The sequence below is a fragment of the Rhyacophila brunnea genome, unplaced genomic scaffold (genome assembly GCF_057557595.1).
Source record: "Rhyacophila brunnea isolate RB1 unplaced genomic scaffold, BYU_Rbru_1.0 scaffold_14, whole genome shotgun sequence".
In the NCBI taxonomy this organism is placed as follows: Eukaryota; Metazoa; Arthropoda; class Insecta; order Trichoptera; family Rhyacophilidae; genus Rhyacophila; species Rhyacophila brunnea.
Genome location: NW_028232796.1, coordinates 5,157,098 through 5,182,906, shown reverse-complemented (window position 1 = coordinate 5,182,906; position 25,809 = coordinate 5,157,098). Strand labels below are relative to the sequence as shown.

The 25,809-nt window shown below is 37.7% G+C and overlaps 2 protein-coding genes across 2 annotated transcripts; one reads left to right on the top strand and one right to left on the bottom strand.

Annotated features, from left to right (window-relative positions):
* Positions 1–207: 207 nt before the first annotated feature.
* Positions 208–3,510, bottom strand: LOC147075555 (succinate dehydrogenase cytochrome b560 subunit, mitochondrial-like). The gene is made up of 3 exons (XM_085941870.1): positions 3,406–3,510; positions 2,865–3,085; positions 208–686 (listed from the first exon to the last, which is right to left on the bottom strand). The coding sequence occupies exons 1-3, from the start codon at positions 3,423–3,425 to the stop codon at positions 400–402; spliced, it is 528 nt and encodes a 175-aa protein (XP_085797996.1). The 5' UTR covers positions 3,426–3,510; the 3' UTR covers positions 208–399.
* Positions 3,511–13,621: 10,111 nt separating this feature from the next.
* LBR (lamin B receptor) lies at positions 13,622–21,496 on the top strand. The gene is made up of 4 exons (XM_085941835.1): positions 13,622–13,741; positions 14,013–15,351; positions 17,258–17,705; positions 19,405–21,496. Exons 2-4 carry the CDS (start codon positions 14,014–14,016, stop codon positions 19,671–19,673), a joined length of 2,055 nt encoding a protein of 684 aa, XP_085797961.1. The 5' UTR covers positions 13,622–13,741; position 14,013; the 3' UTR covers positions 19,674–21,496.
* The last annotated feature ends 4,313 nt before the right edge of the window (positions 21,497–25,809 follow it).

Here is a 25,809-nt window from a genome sequence, read left to right as displayed (position 1 = left end):
ATATATTATATTTTATATAACAATTATTATTTGTATTATAGTATACCTACGTATTATAATATGTGGTAAATATCAAGTGATAGATTATTTTTCTAAAATTATCATGATATAATTAAACGCAGAATCTCTTTATAAGATCAATTTGTTAATAATCTTAAGAATGTAAACAAAACAGTAGGAATTTATGTATTAAGTATTAAATATTGTACCAAATATAATATGAAAATGAGCATTTTTGGCAGTTGATCAGAAAGTGGAAATTTAGACCTGTTGCTCCCTTCTATATAAGTGCCTAGTACATCACTTGGATTTTACCAACTATTGCTGTCAGCTTCATATATTTTTTTTAAATAAACAACAAGGAAAGGTAACTTTAGTAAATTAAACACTATGAAAAACTTAGAGAGATGCAACAATAGCTGTCAGCAAGGCAGACGCACCGAGCATGGTGTATCCTGTGCTGTAGACCCCTTTGATGGTCAAAAACCGGCCGGTGTCCCAAATCAAATGCCTGATTCCGTTGCACCAATGGTAACACACTGGGAATGCGACCAAGAACTTGGCAGTCATCAATAAGGCCGGGGAGAGTTGCATGCTCTCGATCATCGTCGCGTAGTGGTTGAAGTCATTCGGCAGCGCAAGATAACCGATGCCCAGTGAAATCATGTAGCCAGAAAGTGCCGCACCTATCAAATAATGACAAGTTTATAATGTGCACCAAAATTCAAAATCTATCAGTTATTCCGCACGTTTGATGGACTTGTCTTTTATTCAATATTGCCTTAAAAAGTCTATCAAGGACTCTAAAGATGAATTTAATGGCACCTTCTTTCTAACAATGTAACATTCTTTTTATAAAACATACATAATAATACAATATACATAATTTGAAAACATTTCTGAGAAATATATAACTATAGAAATATTACATTATTAGCAAAGCCATGAAAGATCCATGACGTCAGTTAGTAATTAAGGTAATTTAATACCTACCTTGATTTAAAATACAAAAGCCGATTGCCAATAGTAATGCAATTTAGAAAGCGCTTCAGAGAGTATTGTAAGAACTGTTAGTTAAAATCCGTTGCAATTAGGTAAGATTCCTATAGCATAGTGGTCAATGCACGTGGGTGCAAATCCTGCTGGATATATTTTCAAAAAAACATTTGTTCTATTTATATATTTCTCAGAAGTGTTTTCAAATTATGTATGTTCGATTAAAAGAATGTTACATTCTTAAATCTTGTGAATTATTCGTTTGAATAAAAAAAAAAATTAAATAAGTACGTATGCAGTTCGCCGTCCCTGCTGTCAAGGATCATTAAAATTATACTGATACTTTTCTTCAAATGCTGATACCAGTATCAAAACTATTTCTTTTAATATGGCATCCCTAATTAACGGTAATTTGTACATTCATACTCACTCATAAAGAATAAACTAATGCATGAGAAATCTATCGAAAAGTTCTTTATTTTTATACAAATATAGGTGTTAAGTGACTCAAATAAATTTCTTGGAACAGGCAAGATGAATTATTTATCTTTCCAATCATGTAAAAAATGTCACTAAAGGGCTATAGGTATTTAGCCTTCCTAAAAAACGCAATTAATATTGTTATGTATAACCAGGCCTTTTTTGTAATGTAACGTGGTAGAACGGCATTCTGGCACCTTTCTTCACAGTATTTTTAATGTTTCAAAAGCAATTAGATGAGACATTGTTCGCGATTACATATTACAAGTTAATTTTCATGAATCATCTAATATGAAAAGACATATCCTGAAAAGTTGTAAATTATCACTATCATTATTTTGGTGTAGCACAATAGATATCATGGACACAGTCGTGTGGCAAGTCGGGTAGATATAATTTGAGAGTCGACCACACTAAGAACATTGTAACACCAAATGATACGTGTGCACACAGCGACCTGTGTACACGCCATTTGACATGACCAATTCCAAAAATGTCACCATATCCATTATCGTGTAACCATAAGGTTCCATATTCTTTGACTCATCGCATTCCTTCTCGTCTTTATTTTATAAATTTAACTTAGAATCCAAACTGTAAAAGACAATAGGTTATTATAATAAACTACAGTACTCTCTCAGTAATCCGCCACCCCAAAAACCAGACAAATCTCCAATTAGTGAAAGCGGCGGATTATAGGGCATACATACAAAAAATGGTCAAAATTAAAACAGGTATTTCGTAAAAATAGTTTTTTAAGAAATTTGTACTAGCAAATTACGGTTTTATTTATAATCAAAATCGAGTATTTACTAAATTATACATATTTATAAACTAAGTTTATTAACTAAACAGTAAATCACTTGACACAACCAGTTGTTGTGTGAGGCAGATATTCTTAAATGGCTTAGGATTCCTGGCTTTCCCTATGACCAAAAGCTTCAATTTGTGTGTCCCGGTTGCATTGGAGCACGGCATAATTATTGTGATGCGGTCCTTAGGCGCTTTGCTTCCTGGTACATTACTTTCTTCGCGATGAATGTACATTTTACGAAGGAGAAGTTTCCAAAATAAACCCGTCTCATCTGCGTTGTATACTTGTACGCGGCGGACTACTGAATTTGACAATCAAATATCGACGAATTATAGAGCTTGACTTTGTGCTTTCAACTAGTAAAAATAACGGCGGATTATAGTAGTTGTCGGATAATCAAGCGGCGGATTACCAAGAGTACTGTATTGCGAAAGTAGGCTCGTGTACCATACCATCTCAACTACTACCGCCAAAGTTGAATATCAATTGCATTTTTTTATCTTTTGAGAGGAATGTCACTATTTTCATATTACAGTACTTACCTACGTTATTTATAGGAATAAATGGATATTACCTGTTAATCTGTGGGAAATGGAAAACAAACTGGTGACTTGTATGGCGTAGATTGATAGATGAGGAGATTGTGGGCGTCCAATCCTGATATTGCGGAGGTCATGATCTTCGATTGCCTCGTTTTGGGCTTTTTGCGCTTTCAATGTGACAGGTCGGCATAACAGAAGACCTGTGTTGCTTTTCGATAGTAAATGAGATTGGAGGGCTCGTCCAAAAATCGAGCTGAAACAGAGCAGTTTATACATAAATAAGAGGTATTCACGGATCCATATTTACCAGGGACAAACATAACCTACATACTAATGACGTGTGTTGACAGTATTTTGATATTGAATAGAAGCACTCAATATTATTTTTGGACAATCCTGTCAAAAATAAAATGTAGAATGAAATTATTAGTGTTTTAATCAATTTCCTGCAAAACGCTTTGATTATCATTACATAATGGATTAAATTTGTTGACTGTGAAATATTGTCAATATAACAATTAAGTAATGAAATTTGTTTTGAAAAATAAATAAATCAAGATTATAAAACTTCACCTTCTACTAATTAAAGCCATGTCTATTATGCCAAAATTATTGAAAGTTGAAAGGTTTCGATTATTCGTGCTGTCAGTGAGTAATGTTGCCCACTTACTTACTAATACTCATAGACCAGTGTTGCCATATTTTGAAAGTGGAATTATAGTATTTGGGGATAAAATATAGTACGCGTTGTCATCTGTTGAAAATGTATAAGTTTTTTGTTTCTCAGAAAAAAATAACAGAGAATTTAGTAGAATGTGTAAATATTTCACTGCGGGCCGCAGGTTCCCAATTTTTCATAGTCGGCTCGTTTTTTTTAGGAAAAATATTTCACCGCGGGCCGCAGATTCCCTATTTTTCATGGTCAGTTCATTTTTTTAGGAGAAAATTTTACGAGAAGACAAGACGCGGAAAGCAGATTTTCAAATTTCCGAAGACGAGTCGATTGCAAAATGGCAAATGCAAAATTATAGTACTTTTATATTAAATTATAGTACGATATTCAAAATTATAGTATTTTGGGCGTACTATACCTATTTTATATCGTACATAGTACGCGGAACAAAATTATAGTACAAATACTATAATTATAGTACGGTTGGCAACACTGTCATAGACTAATATACTTTCTAATACTAATCTTACTATTGCTAACTATACTTTATGTTGCCAATGGTAAAATTTTTGTTTATGGAAAAAGAACAGAAAATCAGGTACACAAAATTATTCGCACGTACAAATCAAACGATTGGGTTTTAAGATAATTGACCAGAAAAAACCCAACTGTAAATCGAAAGTACTGTCAAGAGCACCTAAAACAGCTACTACTAAAATAAATGATAGCAAACACCAAGGCGAATATTCGCAGCGAATTCGCAACTCGCCCGCTATCGCTATCGCTACCGCATGCATTTGATGCAAATTTCGCGTTTGGCTGTTTGGCATCACAGCATCACACCAAAGCGTCAGCGACGCAGCCATACACTAGATAATTTTATTTCCGCGCCAGATTTAAAATTGTAAATAATATTAATATTTTACGCCAAATATTCTATAATTTTTATGAATTAAATATGAAAAATATATGTACATTATTGCGCTTTCAGAATTGCAACAACTTTTACCCACTTTGCGTAAAGTGTATTATTCGAATTTGACTTTGAAGTCCTTGAGATAGGGTTTGCTTCCTTCTTCGCGTTTTACTAATTTAATTTCCTTTTTCTTGTCGTTGGTCATTCCTCCCTTTTTATTTACTGGTCATACCCGCGCGTCCCTTTTTTATGTAGGGTTTGGGACTCCTTTGTCTTCATTCTGGATTTGGCTTCCTTATTGTTTAGATGTAGCGTCTGACATTTCATTTCTAACTATCAAAAAAAGTATTTTGGACGAACGTTAAGTAATAGTTAAGTGAACGTTAAGTGATCAATGATTATGGCGCAACATCTGAATGACCGTGAGGAGGATATTCTAAAAGTAATGGACACCAGACGGCGAAGCAGAACTGCTACAGGGGGAAAAGTTCAACGTGCGAGCGTCGATTAAGATGCTGATGTTTAAGGTATCCTCGTTACGTACCTTATTTCAGCAGGGGGGGCGCCAAAGAGTGGCACAACGCCCAAAAACAATTCCTACGTTCGTAGAGTTATGTCTAAATGACGAGTTTCAGCTAACCATCTGACGGAGAGGACCATCGCGGCCCTCCAGAATGCGATGTTTTCCCAACGGGACATCTTCTGCAAGGGTATGCAAGGGTTAGTGGATTGGGCAACAAATCCTCAAAACATCATAACAGCGATGGGCCTGTACCAAAAAATCGAAAAGGGTTTTGGGGACAACGCATAATAAAATTTGCGAAGACATGACTCAGATTCTTACTGGGAAGCGCGCCGAGATTGTACAAGTTCGGCGCCAGGTGATTTCGTCGTCAGTGAAGGATACCTTCACTCGGGAGGCACTATCAATAATTCCTCGGAGCTCAGAGTGCCGGAAGGCCCTCGAACTCACATTATGGCCAGGGTACTCCCAAGGGGCAACGTCATGTGGGAAGGGAGTTCTCCAGGGGAGGTACTGGCTCCACCAGGGGTCCGTAATCCAAGCGGAGGTGACTGCATCTGGACGACCAACAACATTAGGGGCCGCCTAAGAGACTTTCGGGGAGTCTAGATGGCGTAGGGTACCCTCCCCCACCCCCCAACATTGGTAAAAATAATAGCCGTAGCCTGCATACCTTTTGTGCGGACACCACCATTGGTAAGTCCTTCTTTACTTTTACGGAAAGAATTTCAAACGCAACAATCAGCGGGGGTCACTCTCGAGATCGAGGAGTTAAAGAACTCAAGGGTTCTAGAAGAAGCAGATCCAACCCCCAGTTTTCTCTGAACCCTCTTTCTGGTCAAGAAACAAGACGGGACCCTATGCCCTGTTTTAAACCGAAAGCGTTTGAATGCGTTCTATCATTTCCTTCCATTTTGAATGTGAATTTCAAACTGTCACTTTTATTTTTAGTATGGTTTTTTCCGTCTGGGTTCGGGATGTGAAGGTGGATAATTAAGGCACCGGAATAGTGATCAGAAACGGCGAGTTTATTTGGTGTTAATATATACTAGATTACTACATTTTATATAATTTATTTTTTGGATGACGAAATATGCGAGCGCGAGCGAACAGCGTTTTCTGCGTGCTGTCAAAAAAGCTTCTCCCCGCCAAAAAAAACCGTCACACTCGCGAGCTGTGCACAAAATGCGGCCTTGCCATACCTATTTTTTTTTTTGACAATGTTGCCGGTCAGATATTTATTAGACAGATATTAAACATTATTTAATTATTTTCGCAATCAGCCGTTATTATTTGTTGGCTTCGATACCGATTCGGGCCTCTTCAGATACACAAAGACATCCCCAAATGGGGACCATACGGGAGTGTCACAAGCGCACCTCTCCGGAAAGGCCCGAATGGGGGTAGGGCCAACTATGGGCTGTTTACGCTAGAGCGTGTAACCGGACAGTGCGGCGGCTTGATAAGGGGTGGTTGCGTCTCTAGACGTTGAACGATTGAAGCCCTCCCGGTAGGTCGGCGGCTGGAGAGACTCGGATGCAGCACTGTAGCATAGTGGTTCGCGGTTCCCGGGCCTACCGTAAAGCTGCTCAGAGAGGAGGGCGTCGCGCCCAGCCCTCTCAACACCCTCAGACCGTCGGCGACCGGAGAGACTCGGATGCAGCACTACGCCGCTTCGTGAGCGTAGTGGTTTGCGGTTCCCCGTGTCTACCGTACGGGCGGATGCTGAGAGAGGACGTCGCACCCAGCCTTCCCAACAGCGACCGTCCGAAAATCAGTCGATCCCTCACGAAAATGCATACCGGCATATTACTCGACCCCCTTTTTGCTCGCTTGCCCTGCCGTGGCTATCGAATTACACGCACTGCACTGATATTATACTAATATAATATGCAGAAAACTTAATTTAATACTTAAATGGCTTTAAAGTTTATAAAAATAATTTTAAAAATATATCAAGCCCCGAAATGGACTAGAACGCCATTCTGCCTCATACAACCGCTCCGGGTTGTAAAATTTTCCACTTCGAGCACTGAAATAACTTATTATACATCGTTTCCAAACACAAAACACTTAAAACTAACTATTCTATGATGCTAATGGCTGAGGATGCTGCTTGGCTGCTATCCGCTGATGGAGGCTGCTTTGCTCAGCTAAAGAAGGCCGCTTTGTAGCTCTCTTCATCCTGGTGCATCTGGGCCAGGGCTGATTGCAAGGCTCACAGACACGCTGCTGTTGACGAAGAGGGCTCAAGCGGCTGATGATGCAGGGCATTTGATGCCGTTTTCCCTCGTTGGAGCCAGGGTCTTGCCCGATACACTCGTCCGTGGGCCAAGTTCGCTGGCGGATGCAGTTGGTCGGGAGTACATCGGGAGCCCTGACTTCGCAATCCGGGTGTTTCTGCTCTTTTCTTCACTGGCTTGGCTTTGGAAGCATCCTCTTTCTACTGCTTATTATTATAGTTTGTTGAGCGCCACCAGAGGCAAGCCTCTGGATGTTTCTTCCTCGCCGTTTCCTATTCCAGTGTTTGGATCTCAGGGTGTGTGTCCGGGTGAAAGAAATTTCACCTGCTTCTTGATTCCAGACGATCAAAATCAAGAAGCGTAGCCCCACGTTGACTGGGGCCACTTATCATTTTCCTCCATTTTGAATGTGAAAACCAACTGTCACTTTTATTTTTAGTATGGTTTTTTTTCGTCTGGGTTCGGGATGTGAAGGTGGATAAATAACACACCGGAATTGTGATCAGAAACGGCGAGTTTATTTACGTTAATATTATAATCGTTACATTTTTTTATAATTTAATTTTGCGGAGGACGAAATCGGCGTGTTCGCGATTTAGCTGTTTGTAGCATTCTGTCAAGGAAGCTTCTCCCCGCCAAAAAAAACCATCACACTCGCGAGCTGTGCACAAAATGCGGCCTTGCCATACCTATTTTTTTTTTTGACAATGTTGCCGGTCAGATATTTATTAGACAGATATTAAACATTATTTAATTATTTTCGCAATCAGCCGTTATTATTTGTTGGCTTCGATACCGATTCGGGCCTCTTCAGATACACAAAGACATCCCCAAATGGGGACCATACGGGGGTGTCACAGTTCCTACAGCCAAAGCCATTCAAACTAATTCACCATTACGAGGTTCCAGCCGTCTTACAAAAAGAAGACTGGCTAGTAATAATAGATCTAAGCCAGGCGTATCTCCAGGTACCCATGGATTCTCAACATCGTTAATTCGTTCGACTAGCCTACCGAGGGGATCTCCTACAATTCACGTGTCTCCCGTTCGTGCCATCAGCCACTCCGATTATATTTTCATCCCTGACCAATTAGGTCACCGAACGCCTATGAAAGAATGGCTAAGAATATTCACTCACCTAGATGACTTTTTAGTAGCCAATCAATCCGAGAAGCAGTCTCGGTTCAGGTGGAATACAGGATAACCTTCTGACATGCCCATGGACTTTCCGTCTTAAATGGAAAGTCGGAAATATGGTTTTTTAGGCCTAAAGTGCGGCTCTTGACCTCCTAAGTCAATTAGCGGATATTAAGTATAGAATAGTGAAATTGTAATTTACCAATATGCGATTTAATAATATGTAAGATTAGATTAAGAAAGTACCGTATAAGTCAGAGTACAAAAAACAGCTAGAAACGATTTTCAAATCGATCGTAATTCTGCGAGCTCGTAATTTTCTTGATATCTGTAAACGCTATCCCTTCTGAATTAAGATCACCTATCTTTTGACACCTCAACGAGCTGATTCCGAGAAGGTTAATTTTTTTCGGAATGTCTGAAATGTATCTGACAGGTGCAAGGGCGGGGTGAGAAATTTTCAAAAAGAATTTAAATGAACATTTTCTGGAATTTTTTTTTGGAATCAAGTAACCCACTTATATGAAAGAAAACAAAAAAACTACAGCCTTTGAAAATGTGGGATCGCCAAATAAAGTGGAGAAAACGGCTCAGCATTTTGTAAACACATGGGCTCTATCGCAGCCATTTTGGGAATCGACCAATCACAACTTTGCAATGGCCGCTGCGGGCTAAGATACCGCCCATGTCTTTTAAATAAAACAGTTATAAATTGCCATTCGAAAAAAAAATCGAAAACATCGCGGCTATTTTCACACCCGCCGCGTAAACAAACAAGCACCCAGCTGTCACATTGACAATTCATAATTTAATTACTTTCCGTTACAAATAATTGTGTTGATTATTTAAATATAAATTACTATAAGCGAATAAAGACGAATAAGTTAATTGATAATATTATTAATCTAAATAAATAATGAGATTATAAAGTCAACCTATTGTGGATAAACATAGTTTCAAATTTAATAAATTAATATTAAAATACGCTGACGAGCAAACAATATAATATTAACCAGTGGTTTCCAACTTTGTCAATATTCTGAAGGAGTTAATTTTATTGTGGATAAACATAGTTTCAAATTTAACAAATATTAAAATACGTTGATGAGCAAACAATATATTAAACCAGAGGTACTCCAAGTAGGACCCTAAATTTAATTGCCAATAATAATGAAGCTAAATTTAAATAAAATTAACTTCACCGTTTGAAGTTAGAAATGAACTATGATTAAACCAGGGGTTCACTGAAAGTGGCCCTAACTTTTTGTAGTTTATGACTACCAAAATAATTGAGAAAACAATGTTAATGTGTACTTGTGTTCTGAATAAACAATAACTCGGACTCTGAGCGTTTTATTACTGGAAATAAAATAAAACTGTGTTACACACCCGGATATACATAATCAACGAGAACGACTAGAAATAACAAGTTACTAAAAAAGTAAAAGAAAAAATAACAATTTTAATTTTGTACTGTCGAGGTGTGCTAAACACCACCACCTGAGCTACCCGACACCCCCCTAGATATGTCACTTCCTACAGTGTTTAGGGTGGTTAATAAATATAAAAGATCCTGTCTGATCCCAAGCCAACAATGAGGGTTCCTGGACATCACGTGGGACACACACAACAAGCGGACGTTTGTAGTGAAGAAGTTTGTAGCACTCCGTCACCATCTGCTAACGCAGGTACAAAAAGGCAGTTGGTCCCTCAAACAGGTACATATCCAATCCCTTCTGGGCGACTCAACTTCATATCCTACCTCCACGAGAAAGGTTGCATTGCCGACGGCTTCAACGCTCTAGTCATCAATATGGCCAAGGTCCCATCCTCGCCAATTGATGACAATCCCACCACAGGTCCAACAAGACATCATATGGTGGCTCTAGGCGATAGGATCCTCAGAGTTGACACAATGCAGGTACAAAAAGGCAGTTGGTCTCTCAGACAGGCACATTTTCAATCCCTTCTGGGGCGACTTAAATTCGCATCCTACCTCCACGAGGAAGGTTGCATTGCCGACGGCTACAAAGCTTCAGTCATCAATATTGTCGAGGTACCATTCTCGCCACTAGGCGACAATCCCACCACAGGCCTAACAGGACATCATGTGGTGGCTCCAGGTGATAGGATCCTCAGAGTTGATACACAGAACGACATTCAATCACTTCCTGACGACAGACGCAGCTGACACAGGCTGGGAAGCCCAACTGAGTGAACACCACCTATCAGGTACGTGGAAACAAGACCAGTTAGCATGGCATGGCATTCCAACAGGGAGGAAATGTTTGCAATTCAATCTCGGGTACAAGCAATCATAGGATCAGATCTGCTTCTGCAAATAAAACAGTGGTGGCATACATCAACAACGAGGGCGGCACAAAATCTGTCACCCTCCTAAACCTATGCCGACAGATACTAGTATTTACCAGTCGAGCCAACATCACGTTTACTGCATAATACCTCCGCAGAAATCACAACTGCGTGGCAGATCATCTCTCCCGCAGATAACTCATTCCCGAATGGCACCTCATCAACACCGCAACCACCCCCTCGTTTCAAAGATGGGGAGTTCCCGAGGTGGATTTATTTGCAAGCGAAACAGCACATGTCGTTGCAACATACGTCTCACGAGACGTTACAGACAGTAGCGCGCTATTTCACGACGCCTTCAGCCGAGTATAGGACTTCAGACTGGCGTGGATATTTCCCCCACCAAACTTACTTCCACGAGTCCTAGCGCACCTGAACTCAGAAAAATGAAAGTACTTACTAGTGGCACCGAGCTGGAAACAATGCTTTTGGGGAGTGGACTTCCTGGAAAATGGCGATAGTACCTCCTTATACAATATCACTCACCTACATACGACACTAGTAGATACGGATGAACCTAATGGATCATAATACTCCTCAACCAATGGAATTGGCCAGATACCTAGGCTACTTGCACAACAAGGAGGGTTTGTCGTACAACACCTTCCTGGTGAATAAGTTAGCCGTAGCCACATTTTGCAAACCGATGATCATTGGAGATATCAGCAGCAACGTGGTAGTACAACACATATGTTAAAGGCAATTTCAGTACATAAATCCAAACCCGTCAAATCACCGGCTTGGGATCCAAGACGTGTGGTAGATCATCTTAGGAAAACAACACCGGTGAAGTACAAGCTGTACGAAACGTCTCTCAGGACAGCTACTCGGCTGCTTCTAGCATCGGGACGAAGGGTTCATGACCTCACACTACTCAGTAATATTAGACAATGGATTAGTGGATAAAGGTGGCCACATAATTGTATAGCCAATGTTTGGCGCAAAGACAGATACCGCCAAGCATCGTCAATCGGAATGGAAGCTGAGCGCTTCCACGTGTCAGAACATCGACCCAGTATTCTGGTTGCGGAAACTCGTCTGCGTGTCAAACCCAAGGAGAGAGGAAGGTAGGGATATTTCGGAATTATTTATATCTTTAAGAGGACCACCAAAACCAGCCACCAGGACAGTTATAGGGAATTGGATAAGGTCAGTACTGTTGGAAACAGGGGTACAAGAACCACCAGGCAGTGTCCGCTCAGTGGTGGCTTCCTTAAACTGTAAATATACCCAATAGATGATATCTTATAGAGAGTCAACTAGCGTAGTGAGTCGACATTTCACGACAACTCCCAGAGAACGATGGACACACCACCATCACAAGGGGAAAAGAACCAATCAACTTCTCTATTCAACCCTATACATCAAGGACTTCAAAGTCAACATGAATAATAAGAGTTTTATTGGTAGGTAAAACTCCTTTAATGGTGATAGCATTGGTTGGAGCCATAGACTAAATACATCAGAAAATTGATTTTGAGCTCTTTTTTCCACATTTTTTAAATGCATACCTTTGAGTAATTTTATTGCATATTTTTTCATGTTTTTTTATGGTTTTTCCATTGAAATTACGCGAAAAATTCGTATTTTTGTATTTTCACTAAGTACCCCGTCAAAATATCCCAAAAAAAAGCACAGGCAAGTCGCTGCCGTGTCGCCGTGCACTAACAAAGCTATAAAGTTATGACGCACATTAATAATAATATGTATTTTATAAATATCGGGACACAATAATTATTGTATTTTTATAATATCGTATTCATGCTGTCAAAAAAACTGTACATAGGTTAGGCAGCGACGGTAATCAAATAGGTAGGTACCTACTTTTTTTACATATTTTGACGACATCCTTACCACTTTCATTAATTTCGCTGCCAATTTCATCCCATATTTTATCTGTTTTTCTTATATTTTTATAGTCCTTGTCAAACAAATCATAAATCATTGGATATTTCCGGACCAACTCGATCAACTTTTCAATCTTCGCGATTTTGATTTTACTAATTCCCCTGGCGAAATCTGTCCGTCGCGAATAATTATTCGCTGCAAATTCGCACTCAAGACGCAAGGCGGTCGCGCAAGAGTGTTCTTTCCCGTAAGCCAGTACGAGCTTGATTGGCGAATATTTGCTTTGGTGTGTGGATCGCATTACCTGGATTTCTATACTCTTATTTGCTGTCTCTTGACTTATCAGTCAAGCTAACGTCGACCCATCTGCCACCGTCTTCAAAGCATAAGGTCAAAATGTCTCGAAACCCAGGGGACAGCATATAATTATTAGGTGACAGACGGTCGTATTTTCGGCTTTGTTACTCAGCCAAAAGAGCCGCTACGGCTAAATCTAATGATAAGTACCTATTGCACGTTCTTATTCGATGGTTTTACGCTCATTCGAACGTGTCTCAACGTATACCTACCATCTCGCTCGATGCTTTTTTGTTCGATATCGAGGAAACGGCTCGATGCGAAAAAGATTCAAGGGCCGTAATTCTTGCTCGATGCTCGACAGAAATTCATAGCTCAAGACGTTTTGATTGAGCGTCTTGTGTCAAGCTGCTCGAGCGTGCGGACGCGACGACGAGCATTCTTCCAAATCAACATGTTCGATCGAGCAAGAAGTGCGTGGGTACTTAGCATAGGTAACGTTTGAACTGATTTATTTAGGTGAGATAACGCGAATCCCAAACCATACATTTTCCTTCTCTCCTTCCTCCCATGGAATAACAATAAATACTTTAAAATATAATATGCCAATAATAATATTACCTAGGTAGGTAGGTAGGTAGTATGAATACAAAGAGATTGAAGGAGTCCAATCTCTTTGTATGAATAGCATTCAATTTTTTATAATAATTCATAGCAATGATTCAGTATACCTAATGTCAACAAAACATATTATTTAAAAAATGGCAATTATTTTTTCTGAAACGGGATACGCGAGTTGTTTACGCAACAGCGTTCATCTTTTGCTTCGACCAATCAAACGTAGGCATTCAAAATAAACGTCCATATTTTCGCGTCGCCAAGTGCTTTTGAGGCGTCAGGTTGGGATATGTTTTGTTTTTGTTTAAAATTTATAGTTATTTTAGAATAATTGCTATAAAATGGGCTCTGCATTCGTTTATCTCATGCGGTGTATAATTAATTTTGTTTGATGCGCTCTAGTCTTGAACATTTCTTTGTGAAAACGATTCGCTATCAAAGTTCGTGCGTTCCCAGTTTTTTGTGTTAGATAAGAAACCGCATTATTATAAAAGCGCGATAATAATTCATTTATCTCCAGCGTTGACTTATTGTCGGATTGGTTGTTTTCAGGATGAAGTCCGCGAAGGTCGAAAATGAGAAGCGAAAGGCTACGAGAAATCCGAAATTCGTTACTGCGGAGGATGTCCCGCCGACCCCGAAATCTCCCGCCAGAAATCGGAAGTCGTCTCCTGTGGCTAAAACGACTCGCCGTTCGCCGTCGAGGAAGTTGTCTCCTTCGAGGAAATCGCCGAGCAGAAAGTCGCCCGGCAGAAAGTCACCCAGCCGGAAGTCCCCGGCGAGGAAATCTCCTGCCAGAAAGTCACCTTCGAGGGTCGTGAAAGAAATAGCTGAAATAGTCGAAGATATTCCGAAGTCACCGTCCCGAAGACGAGCAATCAAACTTAGTTATACCGAACAGAAGGACAGCACTATTTTCAAGAAAGAAACCAAACTGCCCCCTCTCCCTTCTCACATATCTCGAAGTGAAGTGATTCTTGAAGATTTTTCAATCAAACTCAAGCCTTACAATGCAGAAAATCAAAACGGCCAAGATGTTTTTATCGGTGCTCGCAGCAACCTCCGCGAGAGAAAGACCAGGCTCCCGCAAGACTTTGGAACGTCTTCCAAAAGGTCCACTCGCTTGAAGGAGGCAACTGAAAGCTTCGAGAAGTTACTGTACAAAGCGCAGAACACTGCGCTGCCTCCGAGTGATTTTCAATACGACGATGACGCCGATAATTATTCTGAAGATGATACTTTGTTCAAAAAAGACATATCGGTCACCAGAAAATTGGCAACGCCGCTAAGAGAAATGAGTCTACCGAAAAGCGTTCGTCTAGAATTCGGCGGTGTCTTAGGTGTCAGCATTTTAATGTTGCTGCTTCCTCTATTTGTCGTGTTGGTCAACTTGTCATGCACGAGAACACAATGTTCATTCGCTTCGCTTCCCAATTTCACTCAGTTCATGAAACTCAACAGCTGGCTCACATTGCGTGGAGTCGGAGTCTTCTTTGCGTTTCTGATAATCCAGTGTACTGTAATTTTGATCCCATACTTTGGGAAGAAAGCGACACTTCCAGATAGCCATCAAACATGGACATGCAACGGGTTGTTTTCTCTGTTTGTTACGCTGACTACCTTAGGAGTAATGGAATTCTTCAAATATCCGATCCTGCAAATCATCAGCAGAGAATATATACCGCTGATGTTTATGTCTATCGTCTTCGGGTTGTTTTTATCTTTGGAAGTGTTCATGTTAGCCGGAAGAGTTTCTGATATCCAGAGGAATAAATTTGGTAACACAGGAAGAAAGCTGTACGATTTCTGGGTTGGACGCGTGCTCAACACGAATGTTTTCGGATTGTTTCCCATCAAAGTGCTTCTGATAAGATCGGCATTGATTGCAGCCGTAAGTACATATTAAATATCTTTGCTCATTCAACAAACTTGTTTTCTGTACACCATTCGTTCAAGGTGAACCAGATTATTTAGATATGAGTACTTAGGTATGTGTTGAGATAATGTAGATGATTTATATCTACATACAGTTAGTACTGGTTATTCCAGATTGTTAATTTATCTATTACATGTACAGTCCGACCATACTCAAATTTTATTGAATACATAATTAGGTACTTGTGACGATTTAGGACAGTAGTAAAAAAAAGATTAAGTAGGCATGTAATGATTTTAATTTTTTTGTCCGGTCTCAGACGTCCCTTTTAGACTAGACTACAAATAGGTTCAAGTCATTCAAAGAAAATAATACAAAATAACTTTTTGGCAATTGTACAAGGCAGATTTGGCAACGACACGCTTTAGGAATTTATGTTAAATAAATTTAATATTGGTAACACAGGAAGTAATCAGAAAGTTAAAAAGTAAGTATTTGCTTTGCTGTTGCGAGTACATGCGACAGAAGTGAAACTTCATTTTGCTCCCTATTTTCGAACACCCTGTCATATTCACTTACAAAAGTTTTATTAGGAAGTACCTACATTTGCAAATTTTTTTTCATACTTTGTCAATAGTTGTGCTGCTGATTTTGGCATTATTGAACCAATGAAGTTTATCTAACGAAACATATCTGTTTTATTTATTGCTGACATTTCCATAGCCACGTGAGCGTCGAGCAATTTACGCAGTTGGCCGGCTGACTTATTATCAAAGCAATCCACCTTGTCAAATGGTTGTATGTAGATACTAAGTTTTGTCAGTGTCAACCGAAAGACTGCTGGTTGAAAACCGACTGGGCGTTTATCGATTTTTGAATATCCAATTAATAACTCTACTTACAAAATTGTGTGCGCATGTAGAAAATTTGCATGCATTCTATAAATGTGTTTACCCAACATCCACTCCGTGGAGGTTCATTATGCTCTGCTTAGGAGCGAACGTATTATGATAATTTACTATTTTATTTTGTATGAATCGTTACGGGATGCGTTAACACAAAAACACAACATTTTGTGTTTTTTTTCTTCTTTTTATCAAAGGGAGTTGCAATGCCAAAAAGGTTGGAAAGTATATAGATCCACCACTATAAGTTGTCCGCTGAGTGAGGGCGTCGCGTCCTAACATTCGACATACCATTCAATACTTTTTATACTGTGATGAGCTTAGTTCTAAATTCGAACACCTGGCGATTTATGATGGTATATGGTATATCTATACCGGTTGCGGGGATTTAGAGAATATTCTTATAAAAAATGTGTAGGATTTCTGTGGAGGTTTGTGCTTTTTCTCGAATTTGACGATTCAAGTACCTGTTTTGTACTATAATAAATTTCGATAAATTCAAATACAGTAGGCGCTTGGTAATCCAGCGTTCACCAATCCTGTACATGCAATAGTCCAGCATTTTGCAACTCAGCTCTCCTGCTCTATAATCCGACAGATTTCACATTAAACTGCCGGATTACAGAGCGGAGAGCCGTTCACTTGGCAGTTTGGTGCCCGACCTTGACAGATTATTTATTATTTCCTATAGAAATCCAATAATCCGGTATTTCTGACAATCTGGCATAGGTGAAAAAATATGGGTGCCGGATTACCGAGTGCCTACTATAGTTCTAAATCGAATCAAATTGTTTTAATAGAAGACTCCCAGAGAAATTATAGCGATTTATATTGTACGTATATCGCGAGTGTTTCTATTAAACTTCTCAGTAAAATTGGCAAATAGACCGGCCGTTCAATCTCCTACTATTTAATTCAATCCAATTGTCTCAATTGACATCAAATTTATTTCACCACTGTCCTCCCATCCATCGCGCTGTATATTTATTTCACTCTATATAATTGTTTATTTACAGCTCCTCATGAACTGCATCACCCTCTACAACGGAATCAAACTGAAGAAACAACCGGCCCAAAGTCCCACTGTGGCCGTGAACGACATGGCTGTAGACATGGAGGCTGTGAAAAAAACCATTTTGTCCGCTTCTGTCAGCCCCACGCTTCTGGTGTTCACCGCGCAACAGATCATCTTCCTACTCTACTCCATCATCACCGAAGCCAGGAGTGCGCATTCATTCGACGTGCAGGAAGAGGGCACCGGCTACATGATCGTCATGCAATACTCTCTGTACCCATTCACGGCCGCCCTCATCTCCAAGTACATCTTGGAACATAATATTGTTGTCTCCAACGTTTTGCTTGGAGCGTCAGTGGCCGTCTACTTGATTGGTTTTTCCATCTACCACCTGAGCAGTACACAACAGCACGCTTTCAAACTCAACCCTACAGATCCGAAATTATGTTGTGAGTATTAATTCTGGTTAAGTTATGGTGTGAGTGCACTACTGCCAAAATACAAGACGCGTAAATTGATAAGTATATGATTTCATAATCGACAAATACTTTTTTAGTTACCGGATTAATTAATGCTATACTTCAGCTGGGGCACGGTCTAAAACGATTGTGACTACGCAACGCGAAGATTGTGCAAATGACGCGTGCAGTACAAAACATAATTTGTCATAAAAAGTCAACATGCATCCATTTAATGTTATGTTTATTGTTTTATTACTAATAATATATTCATTGACATGTTTTCTTTTTCAAGTAAATGGGTAACGTTTTTTAGTCATCTTTACACGATTTAAGAATTAATTCCCCCATCGCCATCACAAAACAAATTGACGTGTTCACAGTTAGACACTCGCTCTCCGATTGCCAGCCAGTCCGAAATTTCGTCGCACCTATAGTTGAAAATTATTTGCCGTTTTACTGAAGTACCATCTTAATGAATACTGAATATGAACCGTACCATAGAAAAACCAACCTGCCACAAATTACGGTAAAGCAAACCCACCCGCGTATGACAAGGTTTCTCCTCTCCTGACCGTCATCAATAATGTTTCATTCGAAGTATTGCACATACATACCTCAGTGCTATTTCTTTTAGTCTGGTTCAACATAATAAATGCAAATGTTTTTATTACATAGTGTTATTGAATTTTTAATAATCAAAAACTAATTGTTTCATTTGGAATACCAGAAGATCAATACGTATTGGTACAGCTGGCAGAAAATAAATAGATTTTTGATGATAGTGGATTTCAAAAACACTTGTGATGACTGTATGTACGTTGAATTTGTTTGTTTGTCTTGTGTGAATATCATTTTTGACTATTATTACTATATAAAAGCTATTATTGATTTCAAAGAGATTAAATTGCTGTTATTACAACTTGTGATTAAATCAGCAAATATAGACAAAATTATACTGTGGAGGTAGCATTGATCACTTTTTTTTATAAATAAAAATTTTAATAGCAGCCTACTGGTGACGTGTTGCTTTGTTCAGTTAGCCGGCTCTCACATCTAAAGCCGTCTTGCCTACGTGTCTAATACGTCACAAAACACACGTTGCCAAATGGATCTCTGCAGATTGGTCGAATGCGACTGTTACATTTGAAAAAAACATCTGTTGCAATCGACAAGTTGCATGCTTCTCGGGCTCCAGAGTCGAAGAGTCAAAGTCGCATACAAACACCTACGAATTGGTCATTCCTATACCAGCTCGCCGATCGCCGCATTCAAATATCTATGCGTTTCGAAGGCCACGCGCGTCTGTCGCTAGGTAGATGTGCTTCACAAGCAGCACTGGATTGCCATTCTCGGAAGGTTTGATTTATGGCTTTGCGGCACACGAGGCGAGTTTAGATGTGATAGATATTTGCAATCTTACATGATTTTTCATCTAAATAATGTTTCAATCTAAAAACAATTCATTTAGGCTTTGTAATGCTTAATGTAAGGCGTCTTTTATCTATCAGAAGTCAGAGCACACGTGTATGAATGAATTTGCACTGTGAAAAATGACTTGCCGCTAACTAACTAAATCATTAGCTTCTGAAACCTTTTTCTCAGTGTCACTTCTGTATATAGCGGCTGTGTCTTCACAAAAGGAGATTTATTGCCAAGGTGATGGATTAATTGATTTATTTATTTTCAGGTTTGGAATCGACATTCGGTCGTCGAGTTCTCATCAGCGGGCTGTGGGGGCGGGTGCGTCACCCCAATTACTTGGGTGAAATACTAATCGTCCTGTCGTGGGGCTTCGCGACGCTCTCAGCACCTCCATTACTTTTCATCTTGTCGTCTGTCGTGCTCCTCGTCTTGAAATCATTGAGAGACGGCTCCCGTTCGCATAGAAACTGCGGCGTCGCATGGGACAGATATCGTCGTAGAGTCCCGTACAATCTCTTGCCGAGAATATTCTGAATATTTTTACAGGGAACTCGATTTTGACTTCTTAATGTATGTAATACATTAATGTACTTAGGATAATATTATTATACCGGTTATAATAATGCTGTTTGGTTTTTTTTCACATGTTTACATTTTCCGAATTATTATCGAAGCGGCTCGATTGGGTGTTTATTGAATTTGTGAAACTAGAATTGAAATTGCAAGACTTCTCCGGTCGGACATGACCAGAAAAGACTTGCCAATTTATCTCTAGTTACGAGTAACGATCAAACTGTACTTTATAACTTTTTGTCGTTTATCAATTCGCAATGATGCCTGACCCCGGATATAGTAAGGTCGGACATGGTTGTGGTTGATTCATCAATATTAAAATACCTGCCTGTATTTTTTTTTAAGTGAGTGTAATAAATTTTTGTGTAAATGTTATTCTAGATCCGTTTACAATCTCGTTTATGCGTATGAGCCACCTATACCTATATAGGTATTAGTTTGAATTAAACATAATAAATGATAATTGAACCGTAACTATTATTATAAATAAAATTTTCTTAGATCTCTTGTCAATAAACAAAAAATGAATTGAAGATTTGACAATCTTGCAAGTTATACATGATCGTAAATATTTAATTTTTTTTTATCCAGAGTTGATCCTTCTGAAATTAGTTGGTAGTGTGCCTGTATAGAATCTATCTTTTTTAATAAACATAATGAAACACATAGAACTGAGTTGAATTTACTTCATGTTTAGTATGTATTTAAGATTTAAAGTGTACATGTTAAAATTACTTATAGATTAACATTATTGACATTTTCTATGAAGTAAGTATTTGACAGTTGGTTGAGAAAGAAAATATTATGTATTTGCATGTCGCCTATTATGTAAAGAATGAATTGTAAACAATACTCTGGCTGCAGACCATTTTGTAGATTTGTATTCTTGAGTACAAATATAACATGAATGACTGCAGAGTAAGCACATACATAATCTACATTGCGCATTTATAGACCAGCGTAACGAGTTTCCGTTATTTTTCTTGATCCAAAATAATATATCACTTAGGGCAATTCCGTATACAAGGCTGATATTTACAATAATCGGTAGCACAGTGATCCGCGAATAAGTTGGTAACTTCATATGAACTCATGCGGACCTTCGTGCATGCATATCTATGGCGTTAGTTAACATGACCATAGTGTCAGAAATTAGTATTAACTTGCAAAATCGCTGCATCTCAATATGTAATTTATGTACTCTACCTCACTCTAAACCAGGGGGTGGGCAAACTGCGGGCCGCATGTGGCCCGCCATCATTAATTGTACTTCTGATTACGAATAACTTTTTTATATATTTTTAAAAAAATATTGACGATAGATTAAAATTTGAAGAATTTGTTGTTTCATAAATGTATTATCTCAGTACGTCTTCCTTGCGTCTCGTCTCACACTATGTAACCACTATTTTCTACGTTGAACATCGTGACACATTTAAATACTTTTAACTCCGCGTTGCAAGGAAAAAAATATATGCCCATGATATGGTAAAAAGTTTGAATGGATTTCAATTAAAACTCAAGTTATTCTTTCGACAAATATCGAATAATAACGTGGACCACTTTCCAACTTTGAAGTTGCTGAATATACCAGAATATAAATTTGAAGAATATGATAAAATTAATAAAGCTCTGAGATTTTTCACAAAGATTTGGTGACTTCCGAAAAATTGAGACAAGTTTAGCAGTAGTACGCGATCCATTTTCAATAGATATTGATAGTGTACCGACAGAGCTACAACTTGAGATGCCCATTTACAAGCAGTTTTGAGAATATCAACTACAAAATTAACACCTGAATTTAAAAAAATGTTAAATGGTCAACAGTTTTATTCTTCTCATTAATTTTTTTGTAATGTTTATTTTTCGTGATGATAAATAGTGTATGTATATCTAAAAATGGTATTTTACGTGCGGCCCGCCGCTCATTTTGAATTCTTAAATTTGGCCCTCCATCCAAAAAGTTTGCCCCCCTCTGCTCTAAACCAATTAACGCAGCCATCTCAACCTGCGTTAAAAAAGATCATGCCTGACAGTTCATATCCAGGGATAATTAACTGCCGGAATATGACATATCATTTTATTTATTAATTTTGGAGTCAAGTAATATGTTAAAATAGCTCTGCAGGTGTCATTGTGACGTTACTGAACTTTTATCAACTACCCATTTCTTTTCCAGTCATTAAATCAGTAATCATTTTTCATTCCATGTACAGATCAACATTTTGTCTGTAGACAGCCGTTAAAGACAATATAAGCGTTCCGCTGAATTCCACTGTAATCTAACAACGGATTAAATTCATATTACCAATAATCTTATGGTTTTCATAGCCAATGTCTGCTTACTTGAAATTATAAACATAATTGAAATTATGTTTATAATTTGGTGTGGCCCTGTGTTGAAAAAAAATGCTTGATTTTTATACAATATCAAAAAGTTTGTTGTGGATCTCCCAGAACTATTATAATAATAAATAATATTGGGAGGATACACGGTAAACAGTGTCAATAATATACCCTGCCATATTTAAATTATTGATAAAATATAATATTGCAATGTGACATTTGTATAATAATTGAGATACAAGCACCACACCTATTTGCCTATTTGTTTACTGTAATATTAATCTTACCTCCTCCGTGAATAAGTGAAATGTTTTGTGTAATATTATGCGTTTAAAGACATTAGATACTAGTTTCTTAATATGTATGAATTTTTCAATTAGTTTAGAATAGACGAATATAATTACTAATGTAATCCTTATTGCGATGTGGAATTTTTAAATATTTCGTAACTATGTATATGTTGCAATTTATATGAAATATTTAAAATTTATTAGCGTAATTTTACAATTAAATTGAAGAGTTTGTCTATCGTAGCTATATAAATAATTAATGTGTCCTATTCTTCGTTCAGCAATATATTATTTTAATTTTGATGACAATCCGTTTTGCATTAAACATATTATTTTTTAATAAAATTACTGGTTTATAATGTGTATAGATTCTCTATGCCGCGAAGACGCACCTCCGCTATGCTAGCCAGGAAACCACAGCAGGACTACTATTCAAATACGAAACAATCTCTCGTTTGGTATGCGTATGTTGGTCGGCGGTGCGGGGACACCGTTACGAGATAAATCTATATGAATTTTTCCAGTTGTGATTTAGAACTCCAAATGATTTATATAAGCTTGCATTGAATCTTTTTATTTTTGACATCTATATGACAGATCTCATTTGAATAATATTATTTCAATATTAGTATAATCTGAATGTGGCCTTCTGTATAGACTAAGTTAATTAAGTAATGGTTTCCAAAGGGACTTGCTCAACGATAATATACATAAGCACACTTTTAATTTAGATTTTTAACTGTTGTGTTTTCTTATATTTATTATAGAGGTTTTGGAATGATTCAAAATTGTATTTTCTTCAATAATTAATTCCCTGCCAACTTGATACAGTAAGTACATTTTCGATTGATAATGTTTCCATTTGTTTTATTAACTCCATTTCACATATTGTCTCTTTATGTGTGTCTCATAAATAAATTAAAATATCATTGGATATGTTTCATTAATGTAACTAAAATGGTACAAATCATGTATTTTTAGTGAAAAATAGTATCTACATATAAGTTTTTTTTTAATAAATATGTTTTACATACCGCTTATTTTATTTTATCCTAATATTGTATACATTCGAAACTTTGTAACAGCAGGTAGGTATACCAAATATATTTTCTGATCTCCGATTTCCATGTACAGTATGATACATTTTATTGACAATGGAAATGGGAAACAGGATGAATCAGGTCTCATACTCTAAACCAGTGTTTCCCAACCTTATTTCTACAAACATTACAAACACATTCGAAGTTTGCCGCACACGTACAGACCACGTGATATTTGTTTACGCAAAATCGTCGCTTTTCAAAATGGCGAATTTGATTACCAGATTTTACTGCGATGAATCAGTATGTTCCTTTTTGTCTTTTTTTATTCGTAGTTTGTTTACTATGTACACCGAGAAATTTCCATTTATAAACTCGGAAACGATTTTTACAGAAGAGTTTTGGAATATAATGCAACCAAAACTGGAAAAAATTCTATCATGGGTGTTGACTTCCTGAATTAGTTAACCCCAGGTCCATGCCACTACGTGAACCACAGTGGATATTAAGCCATTTCCACACTGGCAACCTCATTAAATTTTACGATACTTACCATAATTGCTTAAGAAATTTTACGAAAATCATAATTATCGTAAAATCTAACGAGGTTGCCAGCAACTTAACTTGTTGCCAGTGTGGACCCGGCATTAGATGCACAAAACTTAAATAATATATATTATAAATAAAAATTTAAAATTATAGATATATATGATTTCTGTCTTCGACAGCCCTGATGAAATAAATGTGAAATATGAGTCGGATCAGTCATAGAGCAAATTTATTAACACAAACAACTTTGACACGACCTTTTTATATGAACTAGTAGACCAGATATTATGGACCACATGTTAAAAAATCATATTTTCAATTCTCAAGGCCAATTCTGTAGAACGTCCTCTTATTAAGTACCTAGGTATACAGAACATATGAGGGGCTAGTATCATAACCAGTGTTGCCATATTTTGAAAGTGGAATTATAGTACAGTGCCTTCAAAATTATAGTATTTCGGCAAAAAATATAGTACGCGTTGAGCGACCAATAATTTTCTGCATTTAAAAAAAATTAAACGTGGGGTAATTTACGTCTTGTTTTTTTTAGACAAAATATCCATGAAGGGTAATTAACGTCTCGTTTTTTAGACAAAATTCAAATGTTAAGTCAGTGGTTTCCAAACTTTATATTACTACGCCCACTTAAAAAAAATAATATAGACACCTTTTTAAATAGTCAACAATGAACCTACTGATACACCCCTGTTACAGGCGGGCTTCTCCCGGTGTAAAATAATCATTTAGTAGCTATAAGTCGAAACGTAACCCTGACCTCTAGAAACGGCTTCATAAAACATCTAATCTGATTCCTTGCTCAACCACGTAAGTATTTTTTAATCATAAGTAAAGGCCTTCGTCCGGTGTGTGAAAATCGCATATTGGGCGGAGGTGTAATTAAGATAAATTTAATTTAAAAGGTATAAATGATGATGGATGAAAGCGATAATTTTAAGACTAAATATAAGTATTCAAATATAATAAATTTTGCCGCGCATTGTGCGTGAAATCCTCGCGCGCCGGCGCCAGGGTCAGGCTCGTGATTCGCCGAATCAAAGATCATGCGATCAAGATTTGGCCAATCACTAGTCCCTTTTACTAATGGAGTGGGTACGCGAAGTTTAAAAAAATAAATAAGTTAGTAAGCGTCCCCTTTCCGACATATACGGATCTGCGTAACTAATTGTAAAAAACCTAAACATGTAAAGAAAGTGTAAAATATAAGCTAATACCAAGTTACACGAGACAGGCGTGATTTTATTTAATTCCACCCTCAAATATATCGTACTTTTTTTTTGTGAATCCGGGGTTCGATGGACACCTGAGCTAGCCGCTGGAACCCCGGGGATCTCACTACTTATAAATACAAAAATGAAAAAAAATATACAAGATTTTACTACGTATATAACATTAATCTTTGACGAATGTGCTTGTTTATTAGCACAATCAATTTCAATAGTAGTCAATCCAAATTCATCTTCGTTCATTGACAAATGTATTCTATCAAGGACCCCACATCCTGAAGCAGACCCTCCGGGTCAGAATTTTTCAACCATATATTAAAAAAAATTAATGGCTCCGAAACAAAGCAGCCCTCAGGCAACTTTTTTTTGCTATTAATAAAATAATGTGAAAAATATATTAGCAAACTAACCAAGAACTCAGTAAATAGATTTTTGTTTGCTTCAGTATATCTGGCGTAAAAATCATTTAAAAGTGGAGATACGGCGAACTTTTTTTTTTGTCATTTTGATTTCCTAAGCTCCAATATTTTTATGAATTGAACTGACTTAAAACGACAAAGCGAAGCGAAATCAATTCAACGACCACTAATATTAGTGGTCCTTGAATTGATTTATCCACTTAATTTTT